At 42.4% G+C, this 15,438-nt stretch overlaps 1 protein-coding gene across 2 annotated transcripts in view; it reads left to right on the top strand.

Moving 5' to 3' along the window:
* Positions 1–15,438, top strand: part of arhgef1a (Rho guanine nucleotide exchange factor (GEF) 1a) — a 185,320-nt gene that overhangs the window by 148,505 nt on the left and 21,377 nt on the right. For both annotated transcript variants that reach the window (XM_060904899.1, XM_060904900.1), the window contains exons 19-20: positions 11,521–11,571; positions 11,738–12,031. In XM_060904899.1, coding sequence (XP_060760882.1) covers positions 11,521–11,571; positions 11,738–12,031 — 345 coding nt within the window. The remainder of the gene's footprint in view (positions 1–11,520; positions 11,572–11,737; positions 12,032–15,438) is intronic.

The raw sequence follows: 15,438 nt of genomic DNA, 5'->3' as shown, positions 1-15,438 counted from the left end.
TTTTGTGGAGCGTTCACACGTCACAAACCTGCTTACTAGAGAGAAGCGTGTTAGCACCGGTGCAGCCCCACTTGCGTTCACACGGCAGTTTTTGCGACCGTGCTATACGATAGTAATAATGCGGAAATGAAATATGCGCATGCGTGAAAATGTACTTCCTTTCCCGGTTGTCATGGCATCACCAAGCGCCGGGAAAACAACGTGGATGAAGACACCAGTGTTGCCAGATACTGCTGACGTTTTCCAGCCCAAAATATGTTCAAATCCGCCAAAATGCACTTAAAACCGCCCAATCTGGCAACACTGGAAGACACGCAGTTCTTTTGTTGTTGATATTCGCCATTTTGGAAGCGCAAAATACCAGGATGCAAATTATGCAATGCCCGTACAGTATGTAATCAACTCTCCTCACGCGTAGCGAGTCTACCCCTGTAGCGTTCAGACGTCCCATTGTATATCGGTGCTGCCCCGCAAACTAGCATTTACTCCGGAGTAAATTTCTTAAACCACCTCCCGAGCAGGGTTAGATTTGCACCGGTTTAAGCAGCTTTCAGGGGCGACACCGCTATAACTTTGTACCGTGTGAACGCTCTACCGGGGCAGCCCCGGTGCGACACCGGAGTAAAAGTTGCCGTGTGAACACCCGTCTATAGTACGAATTATACTGTAGATAGAATGGTGAAAAGGAAGAATAGAATGGTAGAACGGAAGAACTAGTGAGTAGTGTTTATGATACGAGGGCCATTTTGTTGTCATGATTTCAATCCACATAAAAGAGAGATATCTCACCTTTAAATGAATTTAATCTATTCTAAGGAGGAAAAAAAAGTGGTACAATTAGTGGTGCGTGTAGAAATTCTTATGAACAAAATGCAACTGAAATGTTTCCATTTATATTTTAATTTTTGGATAAAGTAATTGGACCTTCATAAATCAGACAAAGGCTTTGAAAAAAAATAGCAGCTGTTGATGTCATAATTTAAAGCCTTTCGATTTCATAAAACCAGTGAAATTTAGTTCCCTCTGAAATTTGGTCATTGTGATATATGGTTATTTCTGTAATATCTTTAAAAAAAACAAAACAGGCCATTCTGTAGCTGGGAAGTTATTTAATTTGAGGGGATTAAAGCAAATAAATGTGCATCAAATCGCTCGCTTCGTGCAGTCAAGCAGACAGAGGAAGTTTACCTTCTTCTTTTGGGTTTTACTGTACAGCGGCTGGCATCCACAGTGTTGCATTACTGCCATCTACAGGTTTACTTTGAGCGTGCACTGACAGTTCCATCATTCTGTCGCTAAACGAACAGCTGATCACACCGAGGTGCTCGCTGAGCGCCCATATTTATTAGTTTGGTCCTGCGTTTCCTTTCCTTCGTATAGAACATAACATCTTTTCTTCTCGCTTTCTTTCCGTTACTGTAGTCAGTCTTTCACGTTTCATTCGCACACTCCTGTCCTCCATTTTTCTCTCCTGTTTCAAATTTGTATCCCACAATGCCTTGCACGAACAGGGAAAGCCCACCACGTCATGCATGATGTAGTATCTTGTATTGGGTCATGGTGAAGCAGGAAAAAATAGTGGAGAATTTAGGGCCCCATGGCCTTAAATTCATTAATTGTTCTATTTTTAAAAAACTAATAAAATTGGAAGTCTGTACTTCGAGTTCAGTAGCTTTCGGTCCACGAAACAAAAATAATTGGCTGTCAGGGAAAATTCTTTTGATGACCTACACTTGACAAATCTGAAAGGCGGTCTAGCTTTAAAAAATGGAGCTGTAATGAGTCAACCTGGATGGTGCCACAAGTCTATTTTGTCTCTACACACTGAGTGGATAACATTTCTCAAGTGATCACAGTTGGAGATCTGCAGAAGATGGTACCATTTTAGGTTTCCCATGCCACCAAATCTACAATCAGATGCCACGTTTATGCCAAGAATATTACCAGGGCCTAAATAACAGTTGGGTAGTCCTCACCAAATTTTAAAAAACAAACCGATAACCTCAGGTGACAACAAAAAAAAATTTGCAACAAAATTGGTGCCGATGCATGGCGACATAAAGGTGGGCCAAAAGTTGTGCTCACACGGCAGGCGACCACACAGCTCGAGTTGTGCGCGCTCTTGGGACCCAGTTGTTATAGGAAACACCTGATGTTGACTTGAGCACAATCAGCACGTGCCTATAAGGACGCTATTTTCACCATTGTTGCTATAGTTACTTTGGCCCAATCCCAATTCTAATTTCTACCCCTTCCCCTACCCCTCCCCCTTCCCCTTGGCCCTTCCCCTTGAAACTGAGCTACAAGGGATAGGGCTTGAAATTCAACCCCTACGTATTGGGATAGCCCTTCAACGATCGCATACATCATCGCGTACCTCCGTCAGCGTTTACGTTAGCAAAACGCGACCAAATGCGTCATTGGCTGCGACCAGCCGCTACAGTCAGAGCCAGAACCAGAAATCTCTGCTGGCAGGGTGTGATTTGTTAACTAACACCACTGAATGGGATATCTTTGGCGCTTCGTGCACCACATCCGACAGAATGAGGTATCAGAACACTCATGTAAACAATAAAAGTGAGAATAACAGAACAAAACGTACGCAGTCAAGCAACCGAAAACAATACTCACTCCCAAAGCTTTTTAGCAGCAGCTTGGATTTCAGAAATCGCTGCTCCTTCTCAGCTCGAAAGCGAATCAAGTGGCATGTTTCCTCTGGATAACAACTTAAAACACGTAAATAATGGAGAAAATACATTTATGACAATCTTTCACCGCGGGAACCGCCATCTTTCTGAAATCCGCATGAAATCTCGCTGAAATCCGCATGGCATTGTGGGAAATCACTCAAACCCCTTCGTTCGGAGTCAGCTCCAGGAAAATCTCCGTTTGGAGGGGTACAGAAGCCCTACCCCTTCCCCTACCCCTCCGCGTTAACTGGGATTGGGATACCCCTACCCCTTCACGTGAACGCGCAAAATGGAGGGGAAGGGCCAAGGGGTTGGTCCAAGGGGTGAAATGGGATTCGGCCTTTGAAACAGTAATCTGACTACTGACTACTTCTTTAAAAAGAAACTTAGTTAAGTTACTGACTACTTGCTTTCAAAAGTAACTAAGGTGGTGTTTACATTAGACCGTATCAGCGGATCATCGGATTAACGTTTTTAAAACGATTCGCGTGCACACAGCAACGCCAATACACGGATACGCTAATCACATGACTAATTAGACGGCACGTCACATGATCCCAGTGCATATCGGGCATGCGCAAGTCACTCACCATTTGCAAGTGGAAGGATGGCAAGCGAACACCTTCTCCAGCAGATAAACACACCTGGCTGTGATGTTCATGTTCTCACTGAGTTTAAGCGCCTGAAGGAGGTAAATAAGTTGAAATGTGTAAATAAACCTCAGTGCGGCTCAACGCTTCCTCCTGCGCTCCAAATCACTCCGCCCTGAACAGCGAGTGCCCTCTGGAGGGTGCGCACTCCGGCCCTGCGCAGCTCACAGAGCGCACGAGCAGTGATTCGGGACTGAGCCGCTGTGTGTGTGATCCCAACGCCAGCGAATCAGGAAGGTGGATGTCACAGTGACGTTGTCCAATGACGACGTCAGCTAGAGCTCAGCACAGCGTTTCGTCGTTCCTCAATGTTTACACAGCACCGGATCAGATACGAACTGGGTTGAATACGTGGGCCCTGGCGGATTCAAGTTGTTCCGCCTGTGGAGTCGTTTCCCGGCGTTTTAATGTGAACAGACAGTGCATCCGCGACGAAAACGAGACGGATACGGTCTAATGTAAACACCACCTAAGTTAGATTACAAGTTACTTTATTAGTTACTTTTAGCAGCGAATGATCCCCCGTTCCCATAACATAAAAATGACTACCAGTTTTGCCAATACTCACTTTATTGACATTCATTTTAACCGGAACGTCAAAAATTACAGTACACTGATATGTGAAAACTATTTCCTGAAAGAAATAGGCCTACATGTTTTTATAAAAAAATAAAGACAGTCTTTCTTGACTTTACTTAAAATAAAAGCTTCTTATAAAAACTTACTGGTTTTGAACCGAAGTCCAACTTTCTTTGTTTGCAGGGTGTGGGACCTCCTTCGTTTGTTTTCTCCGCACCAGGCGGGACCTGCTCTGTTCACGTAGTTGTGCCATGCTGTGTCTCTAGATGTTTCTTTAGGTTTGATGTTGTATTCTTGAAGGCAGACAAGACTTTGTCGCCAGCACAGAGTGTACAATGAACCTTTATGTTGCCATCCTTAGCTGAAATAAAATCAAAATAATGTCTGTATTTGGGCAATTCCATGTAAATGTCAACCTCACCATGCAAAAATAAAGCAACATGTAATACATCAAAACCACTCCCAGAGATCTCACCTAGGCCTGTATTTTACAGATGTGAATAAGTTGAACCAATCTGTAACCAACCTAATGTGTCACTGTCAGTCTTTCTTTCTTATAATGTAAACCCCAAGCTAAAATCAACTTTGATCATGTACAATTCTATATTATTGCCACAAGCCACAGAAATGTATGCTAAAATCCACAAAACAGCAAAACAATAGCCATCCTAAATATTATTTAAGAACTTTGATAGTTTTAGCTGATATTTAGAGAGTTTTTCAAAGGGTTATGGTGGTTAAATTGCTGATTTTCTAAACATACGCCATGTCTATTTCAGACGCGTCACATCCATAACGGAATTTCGTCACATCCATAACGCTGACTTTTCCTTCCGAAACTCTGCATGAAATACAAAATATTTTAAACAAAGATTTTTTAATATTCACCTTGGACCCCTCTATCAAATGGATATCTCCATTTCGACATTAGGTTTACAATTTCACAGAGTTTGATAAAAATGTACAGTCACCCAAGAAAAGTGATACTTTTTCTGTCACATCCATAACGCATCTTTTATTGGCGTTTTCTGGCATGCCCTAGATGTACTATGGGAATTGTTCTTGTTCTATCACTTCTCCAGTATGGTACAGCCTTAAAATATGCAACACCTGCTTAAATATTGGGAGACAATAAAACATGCACTGGGTCATTTGTTGCCATTTTGAGTTCAAGTGTCACGTCCATAACGCTGGAATTGCTCATTTCCAGGTGCAAAAGGCGTACCTCTCTCCCTCCATTGTTTACATCTGCCTCGTGCACGGAGAGGAGATGACGTAACCTCATAGGAAACGTGTCACATAACCCAGGTCGCCAAAAAAATAAATAAATAAATAACCTACGTCGCCCCGAAACGCAAAATAGTAACGCACAGCGTATTAGATAAGTAACTTAAAGGCGTCGTGCGGTAATTTCAGCAATCAGGCTATATCATGTGTCAAAATGTCGGGTTTGGTGGGTTATTCAAGCCCCTCGGTTTCCCGCGATCTCAGTGTCACGATGCGCCCGCTACAAGCATTTAAAGTTGACGCGCACAGCCAAATTTAGGCAGCCAGCCGTTAACTAGGTCAACTTATGTGTGACATCATACCAGTAACCTCCCTTGGGTGATGCTGGCCTGTCGCCATGTTTTCTCTATAGCGTGCGTTTACCAGAGTTGTTTACATTGCGGATTTTGTGGATTTATTCAGTTTGTGGATAGTTTTGAACACTCAAAACACTATGAAATGATGTATTAATATTCTGTGATACAAAATGCCTAATCGGTGTATTGTGTTTGGCTGTAACAACGAACACTGAACACTATTTGTGACTGTTGTTATCAATGGATCTGATTTCAAGGTCATGGCTACCCTTAGCAAAAAGTAGTATACTTAAAGTTCATTTTATTAAGTATGCTTCAGTATGAGTATAAGTATAGCAAGTATACTACAGACCATGTACTTTTAGTGTACTAGAAAGTATACAAATTTAATACTTTTTCGGACTAAATTGGAACATTTCAAGTTTATAAAAGTATACTTTAAAGTTCATTTTAAGTTTGCAAAAGTACACTTTAAAGTATACAACAAGTACACTCATCTATATACTATCAATGTACTTGGTATATCCCTCTTGCATGCTTAAAGTATACCACAAGTACACTTATCGATATACTTCTTTTTTGGGGATTTTTTCACCTTTATTGGATAGGATAGAGACAGGAAATGAGCAGGAGAGGGATCAGGAAATGATCTTGGGTTGGAATCGAACCCAGGTCCCCAGATTTATGGTATGGCGCTTTAGTTGACTGAGCCACAACACCCCTTAGTTACATACTTTAAGTAGACTGTTATAAACGTTGGTTATTTCACTCGTTTACTTGTTATACTTTAAGTTTGCTTGGCATATTACTTGTAGCTTACTATTTATATACTGGAAATATACTCCTTAACGTACTCTTAAAGTTTACTCATACTGTATGTACACAAGAGTGTGATGCATTTACAAAATCACAAGACAGAATGTTGAAAACAAGTTTGATATATATATTTTCAAACATTTCAAAAACAAAGACCTATGAAATCAAGTCCTTCCTTACTGGAGAAATTGATCAATAAAGTCAAGTCAAAAGTTTTTCTGTTTTTGTGTATGATTTTAAGGTACATAAAGATAATGCAATTGAGCACACATACTATATACTGTAAAGTTTTAAACTCCAGCATTATATTATATTAATATATAAATTAAATGTTAAGCATGAGTCAATGACTTGACCTTATTATGCACTTGGAGCAAGATATACTAAGCATTAGTCCTTTGTGGCAGAAAAACGTGAAACTTATACTAAAGTATACGTTTTAGTATTAAAGTATAAGTGTAAGTCTTAGTATTAATGTACTTAGTCTTAGACTTTTATTTATACTTTTCAGTATAAGCCAAGTATACTTCACTATACTATTCTTAAGTATATAAAATATAGTTTATAAAAAGTCAACTTCAAGTATACTTCCTCAGTTTTAGTAAAAAAATAAGTATACTCATAGTACACTTGAATAAGCTTCTTTTTGCTAAGGGTAGGTATTGATAGAAAAAAAATATTTTTTTAAAAACACATGTCTTAAGTGATGGGTGGCACGGTGGTGTAGTGGTTAGCGCCGTCGCCTCACAGCAAGAAGGTCCGGGTTCGAGCCCCGTGGCCGGCGAGGGCCTTTCTGTGCGGAGTTTGCATGTTCTCCCCGTGTCCGCATGGGTTTCCTCCGGGTGCTCCGGTTTCCCCCACAGTCCAAAGACATGCAGGTTAGGTTAACTGGTGACTCTAAATTGAGCGTAGGTGTGAATGTGAGTGTGAATGGTTGTCTGTGTCTATGTGTCAGCCCTGTGATGACCTGGCAACTTGTCCAGGGTGTACCCCGCCTTTCACCCGTAGTCAGCTGGGATAGGCTCCAGCTTGCCTGCGACCCTGTAGAACAGGATAAAGCGGCTAGAGATAATGAGATGAGATGTTTTAAGTGTTTCTATGTATCAATCATTAATTGTACAAAATGATTTTCATACATTTATGTATTTGTCATATCTTTCTTTGTCACATGAAGTGTTGTCTTGATAACATATGTGGCACATAATTTTAGCAAATGGATGACAGAAGATTAATTGAAAGATTTATGCCACAGAGCTGCCTTTAACTAATAATTATCACTTATTACTGACGATTGTACGTTTACTAAACAATACAATACAAAGCTCAATACTCCCAGCCTATAACATACTGAATATCAAGTTAAAATCAACCGCAATAAAAGGAAAATGATGAAAACTGGAATATCAAGGGGTCTACTGTATCAGAAGGCCCACTGCATTTCGCGAGATCGCAAGCTGTCAAGTTGCTAGAATTCAATCTTTCTAGCTATACTTTCACCCCCTACAGCTATCAGTATTACACATAATCATAGATTAATCACACAGCATTCTAATTCAAGTGAAAATGGTCTTTAAAAATACACACAAGTAGTGATTTAGTCAGAGAAACCAACCAAAACAAGTCTTCAAGTCGCCGGTCTTCTTCATTCTCGTCTTCGTTTCTGTCGTCGTCAGAACTGTCCTCATTTTCTTCTGAAGATGAGCGCTCAGGTTCAAATCTGTAAGGCTGGATACCACCAGGACATTCAGCTGTCAAAATCTCTACTTGTGGGCCATTTTCTTCTTCTGTATCGGTAAAATCAAAGCTAATTTCCTCAGCATCGCTCCTATTTTCTGGTGTGTCCGTCATTGCAACTGCACCGAGTGGTTACTGGTATAACGTCACGCAGCTGTTCCATTGACCGAGAGGGGGCGCTGCGAACGCGGAAAATTTCAAGTGATGGGCATGACCAAATAAGGACCGATTACAACCGCGGGAAGCTTTTGAAAAATCGACGGTCAATTTATTTCGAATCTCGAAAGCATTCTGGTGCAGAATAATGCGACTTTTATCGCCACTGCGTGACGCCTTTAAATCTGACTACTGGTTTGGAAATAGCACTGCATTAGGCTACTCGTTACTGAAAAAAAGTAGTCCGACTACAGTAACGCGTTACTAAGTAGCGCGTTAGTGGCATCACTGGTTTTCACAGAGACTTTGCGAAGCATCATCACGGTCACGTTTTGTTTTTTTTTCTAACCAAGTTTATGACTCTGGTTAAATCCTCTGCTTTATGCTTTGCTGTTCTTTTCATTTGTGCTTTGTTACGCTGGCCTTCTCATCTCATCTCATTATCTCTAGCCGCTTTATCCTTCTACAGGGTCGCAGGCAAGCTGGAGCCTATCCCAGCTGACTACGGGCGAAAGGCGGGGTACACCCTGGACAAGTCGCCAGGTCATCACAGGGCTGACACATAGACACAGACAACCATTCACACTCACATTCACACCTACGGTCAATTTAGAGTCACCAGTTAACCTAACCTGCATGTCTTTGGACTGTGGGGGAAACCGGAGCACCCGGAGGAAACCCACGCGGACACGGGGAGAACATGCAAACTCCGCACAGAAAGGCCCTCGCCGGCCCCAGGGCTCGAACCCAGGACCTTCTTGCTGTGAGGCGACAGCGCTAACCACTACACCACCGTGCCGCCGTTACGCTGGCCTTGCCTCACATTTTGTTTTTATAAATATCACGCCTGTCTTCCTGCACTTACATCCGTGTACCGCCGCATACCTGACAGAATACTTCACAAAATCTCTGTGAAAACAGCGTGCGTGTGCTGAGTGCACTCAAATCAGCATCAGGTGTTGGCCCCAAGCGCACGCACAATGCGCTCTGAAGGATCCCTGAATATAAATGTAGTTTTTAAGTCACGGTGAAGGTTAGGCTGTACCGAGCAACTGTGTTGATGAGGCTCCTGCAAGCATCGGGGACATGGATTCGAGACAAATACATCTTAAGAGGCTCGACAAAGGTTCCATGAGCTTCGGGAAATGTTCCCAAACCCATCTGCGAGTATTCACCGCTTCTTATCCTGCTGACGAAAACATCACCACTAAATTTCAATACACGCACTGAAATTTTTCGCAGTGTTTTTGGCCACTCACGATGCGGAGACACATGAAGCTCGGAGAACACTCGCTGTGCATCAAACAACTGGAGGCGACGCTACCGATTTTTTTAATCGCTAAGTATTCGCAGACCCATCACAAGCTGTAGTGTGACCAGGGCCTAAAGAAACGATAATACACTACCGTTCAAAAGTTTGGGGTCACCCAGACAATTTTGTGTTTTCCATGAAAAGTCACACTTTTATTTACCACCATAAGTTGTAAAATGAATAGAAAATATAGTCGAGACATTTTTCTGGCCATTTTGAGCATTTAATCGACCCCACAAATGTGATGCTCCAGAAACTCAATCTGCTCAAAGGAAGGTCAGTTTTATAGCTTCTCTAAAGAGCTCAACTGTTTTCAGCTGTGCTAACATGATTGTACAAGGGTTTTCTAATCATCCATTAGCCTTCTGAGGCAATGAGCAAACACATTGTACCATTAGAACACTGGAGTGAGAGTTGCTGGAAATGGGCCTCTATACACCTATTGCACCAAAAACCAGACATTTGCAGCTAGAATAGTCATTTACCACATTAGCAATGTATAGAGCACTTGCATGTGACGTCACAGCCGATCCAGATTGTGACAGACGCCATCTTGTCGGTCAAACGCCATATTCCGCCTTCTACTTCTGGTTCTACTTCTGCTTTTACTTCTACCTTTTCTTCTGGAAAACCCTACTATATACAATTCTACTACAACGGCTGCGGCTACAAGCTCTCCCTACCTGTGCACGTTTTTTATGCTTTTTGTGTGTATTTTTGCGTGTTGTTCGTCTGTACCGGACTTCAATATCCACTACAACCGTATGGACTTACTGGACATTGGTTTCCAGCAGAAAATGACGGTTTGTAGCGATTTCCATCGCATGCACAACATTCCGGACGAGAAAAAAAAAATAATAACATTCCGGACGAGACAGTGAGACCAGCGTGGTCTACGTGGATTGTTATCGGAAGCAAAGCAAAGGAGGCGGCGCCGGGAGCAGAAGCAAAAGCGAGGCTGCAGGCAGAGCCGGCCTGTTGACTAAGCTCAGAAAACAGCTACTCAAACCTCCACTGCCAAGCCTCTACCTCTCCAACGCCAGATCCATGTAAACAAGATGGACGATTTGGAATTACCTTATTCTATTCTATTCTATAATCGGCTGGTCAGTGCTATACTCAATACTTAAGTGACTTACCCGTCCAATGAGGATTATTTTCTTGTTTACAAGATGCCACATCTGAGTCGCTGACAAATCCTGAATTTCTGTAAAGAAAACTGTCCAGAGATTTATAAGCACGCAGTGCTTCACCACTGAACAGCGAGGGAAAGTTAATGAGGTAATTATACACGTCCGGGTATTCCGCTGGCAGTTCAAAATCCGGTCGTGAAAACTCCGTCCGGTAAGCCATAAGGGTCACAAATCTGTAGATCGTTTATTTTAGACATATATCTAGTTATCTGTTCATTAGAAAAATGAGCCGTGTAGTCCGTCGGTTGAAATTGATCCATTCTGTACACGAGTGCAGCAGTATTCAGCGGTGTTTTTTACCGACAAGATGGGGGTTGTGTACTTTCCGGTCACGTGACTGCAAGATCTCTATAGAGTGTATTTCTGATTAGTTTAAAGTGATCTTCGTTGAAAAGAACAGTGCTTTTCTTTCAAAAATAAGGAAATTTCAAAGTGACCCCAAACTTTTGAACGGTAGTGTATATTAGAACAAGCACATTAATAGAAACCTGTGATTTAAATTACAGATGAAATTACTATCAGAGCTGCTATTATCTCATCTCATCTCATTATCTCTAGCCGCTTTATCCTGTTCTACAGGGTCGCAGGCAAGCTGGAGCCTATCCCAGCTGACTACGGGCGAAAGGCGGGGTACACCCTGGACAAGTCGCCAGGTCATCACAGGGCGCTGCTATTATAGAAAATTAATCAAAACCTTCTGAATAACAATTCATCAGTGCTGTGATGTAATGAGGGTTATTAGTTTTATGTACTCTTAAGTGTGCGTGCGTTAAATTTATTCCTCTCCTCACGGATTGTGTGTTTCAGGAAGTTTCTCAGCGACTGATGAACCTCCACGCTCAGCTCCATGCTCTGCAGGTAAGATCCAAGCCCACGCCATCGGAGTTGTGTCAAATGTTTGTCTCACACTGTGTTCTGCATTTTCACTTCCTTAACGGTGTGTGCGATTAAACATATCAGAATTAAACTCAAGTAGTCAGTTTAGGACCCGAATGGTTTGTAATACGAGTCGCTGTTTTTCCAGGGAGCGGTGATTCGGCAGGACTCCATCATAGAGTTGTGCGTGCGCGAGGGTGGTACGTCGCTGTGCCGCCTGGGGCGTTCTCTGTCACGTGACGGAACCGGCGAAGTGGGGACAGCGGGTGAGCTGGCACTGCTTCAGCGCCAACACAGCCTCCTGCAGGAGGAGCTAGTCCGCCTCAGAAGCGCTGAGGGACGACTCAAAGACAGTGAGAAGGCACGTGCCCAGCTCGAAAAACAACTACGAGACCTGAAGTCCAATGGCGCCGCCCTGGGCGAAAGCACAGGAAGTTCACAGGTACTGTAGTAGATGAAGTTGTTTACGTGTTGCAGTAGCTACAGGAGCAGAACAGTAAATATCGGATGTAAAACAAGAGCATGAGTAATAACTTCTTTCTGTACTAGGTCTCTGAATCAAACGTTATGAAATCATCTCTAATGTTTTAGACACTTTAAAGTTTAGCAATTTTTCCTGCCGTCTGATGGACGCATCAAGTACACGATTCCTCGTTTTTTAACAAAAACACCCCTAATAATTTCTCATGCATTCTTGCTAAAGGTTGTAAAACGATGATTTTTAAGCACACGGGCGCATATTAACTACCCAGCTAGAAATTAATACTTATTGTGCGTCCTTGTAGGTATTTAACTAGCTCGTTGCCAGTAGACTTGGGCTTTTGAAAGCTGAGCAGTCTGGTGAAATTAGTGCGTTTTGTTAAACCTGTAAACAAGTGTTGCCGGGCAAAACAAACCTCGCCCCGGCAGCACTTATTTATGTTGATAATGGTAATGTTTCTCAATCATCAGCTGTCAGGTTCTAGTCCTATGAAAATCCATGACCTTGAGTTTGATATTTCAAAGTCACTCAAGATCATGGCAGCAACTGAAAGCCCATATGGGACTTCTTATATGTTGATAATGGTAAAACATCTGATCTGTGGTTGGTAGAAGAGAGCAACTGGACTTGCTTGAAGATTCTTGAAAACGTTTCGCCTCTCATCCGAAAGGCTTCCTCAGTTCTGTCTGACTAATAGCAGGGATGTGATTTTTCCGCGAATTCGCGGAATTCCGCTTTTTTCACCTCAAAACTTGGGAAAAAAAAATGTTTCCGATTTTTCCCTCAAATCCACATTCGTATCCTATTCGTTCCGACTTTGTTTGAAAGATGGCAGCCTCGGATTTGCATCTTTACGCCTCGATCACGGAGGCTGCCATCTTTGAACTCTTTGTTTGAAGCGAGCGCGTTCATTGGTTGTTACAGAGCGATGGGCCAATCATGTACCTCGTTTCATCTCATTGACGTAATTACGTCATTTACGCAATTACGTCACTGAGATGAAACGAGGTACGTGATTGGCCCATCGCTCTGTAACAACCAATGAACGCGCTTGTTAGCTGTACGTAAGCTCGCTTCAAACAAAGAGTTGAAAGATGGCAGCCTCCGTGATCGAGCGTAAAGATGCAAATCGAGTTAAAGAAATCGACAGAATAGTGAAAAACAAGTTCCGCTGGGAATGGTTGGAGAAAGAGGTTGCTACAGACGTTGGACATGAGACTGTGAGACATTTGTTCAGCGATTTCGTTCTTTGGGGAGAGGGCAGAGGTCTCTGGCTGTCAAGTTTGGGGATACTGGGACCTCCCCTGCCCGAGCTACGAGCGTGCAAAGTCGGGATAGAAACGAAACCTAAGCGGAGCGCCGCGGCTCGCCTCGGGGCGAATTACGTCCCAAGGCTAGCGGGCCCTGCTCGCACTGGTTCTTTTGGGGGGGGGGGGGGCGTGAGTGTGTGTGAGAGAGTGACCGTGTGTGTCAGAGTTGCATGTTGACCATTAAATTGGCTTGAATTTGTTAATCATGACAAGTTTTTTCTTGTGTGTTTTGCTTGCCATTTTAGTACAATTTTTAAGTCAGAAAAACCCAGGAGCTTCGGGGGGCTTCCCCCCTTGTCCCCCCACCAGGGTGCTGCCCTGGACCAGCTGGGGGCCTGTGGCCCCCAGAGCCCCGCCTAAAATTTTCAGATAATTTCACCGGCCCCAAATCACATCCCTGTAATAGGGAGTATCAGGTATTTATCCTCTCATGGATCATCATAGAAACCGAATCAGAATGCTGATGGCTGCATTGTAGGCGGCTGATAAAAGATGCAGAGATGCCTACTAGTACGGATTGGCCGCATTTTGTACGGAAAAGTTACGTAAATACGATGTTACGGCAAACAGTGTTATTCTGTACGGAATTATTATAAAGTCTTAAAAAATTCCAGTGAGTTGTTTTTAAATGTCCAAGCGACTTTTTCAATCCATGCGCGATTCACGGCTAGGCTATTTATTTTTACGACAACCACACATGCTGTGTGTGACATGCGCAGATTCCGCACATTTGTTCGCGCTATTTTCGATATGGTAGAATGGCCGTGCGTTACACCCAGTCAAAAGGGCAATGGATACGCGCACTGCAAACTGTGTAGAACTGACATTAACATCACTCATGGCGGTCGCGATGACTGCACGCGGCATGTCAACTACAAAAAAAAAAAAAAAAACATATGGAGTATGCTGAAATGGCGAGTCAGGCGGAAAGTAAATCTGGGGGCATCCAGCAGTTTTTTACGAAATCTGTGGATGAAAAGACACGGAACGTGACACGTGCTGAAGCGGTGATGGTTGACCTGTGCTTGGAGTTGAACTTGCCAATTAGTGCCATGAAATGTGAGTTAAACTTATTCAGTTTCTTTTTACATGTCTGATTTTTATTCACTGAAATATCAAACACTGGCTGTACTTCTTTAATTCAAAGTCTTTTCAGTGTTGCAAGTGCAAATGTCCATGTAGTCTGATCAAAAACAGAATTTTATGATTAGTGTTGTTGGGATTGTGGCAAAAAATTGATCATTCCACTGTTTTAAATACAATTATAAATGTCATTTTATTCAATGTCTCTTCTGAAGCATTATGCTGAAGTATTTATATATTGGGACATTAAGATAACACTGTCGGACTCTCTTTGGCATGAAATGAGAAAATTTTTTTTTAATTTTATTAGAATCCATTAACAGGTAGAACATTTTGCCAGGCAATATAATATAATACTTTTGAGGAGTTACATTCAATACCAATGATTGGTAGTCAACCGTAATGTCTGCAAACAGGGAACACTATTGTATTTATAAAAATGTGATACAGTGGTGCTTGAAAGTTTGTGAACCCTTTAGAATTTTCTATATTTCTGCATAAATATGACCTAAAACATCATCGGATTTTCACACAAGTCCTAAAAGTAGAGAAAGAGAACCCAGTTAAACAAATGAGACAGAAATATTATACTTGCTCATTTATTTATTGAAGAAAATGATCCAATATTACATATCTGTGAGTGGCAAAAGTATGTGAACCTTTGCTTTCAGTATCTGGTGTGACCTCCTTGTGCAGCGATAACTGCAACTAAATGTTTGCGGTAACTGTTGATCAGTCCTGCACACCGGCTTGGAGGAATTTTAGCCCGTTCCTCCGTACAGAACAGCTTCAACTCTGGGATGTTGGTGGGTTTCCTCACATGAACTACTCACTTCAGATCCTTCCACAACATTTTGATTGGATTAAAGTCAGGACTTTGACTTGGCCATTCCAAAACATTAACTTTATTCTTCTTTAACCATTCTTTGGTAGAACGACTTGTGTACTTAGGGCCGTTGTCTTGCTGCATGGCCC

Source organism: Neoarius graeffei, chromosome 22 (genome assembly GCF_027579695.1).
Source record: "Neoarius graeffei isolate fNeoGra1 chromosome 22, fNeoGra1.pri, whole genome shotgun sequence".
NCBI lineage: Eukaryota > Metazoa > Chordata > Actinopteri > Siluriformes > Ariidae > Neoarius > Neoarius graeffei.
Note: the sequence above shows the minus strand (reverse complement) of the source record. Positions and strands in the feature narration are given on the sequence as shown.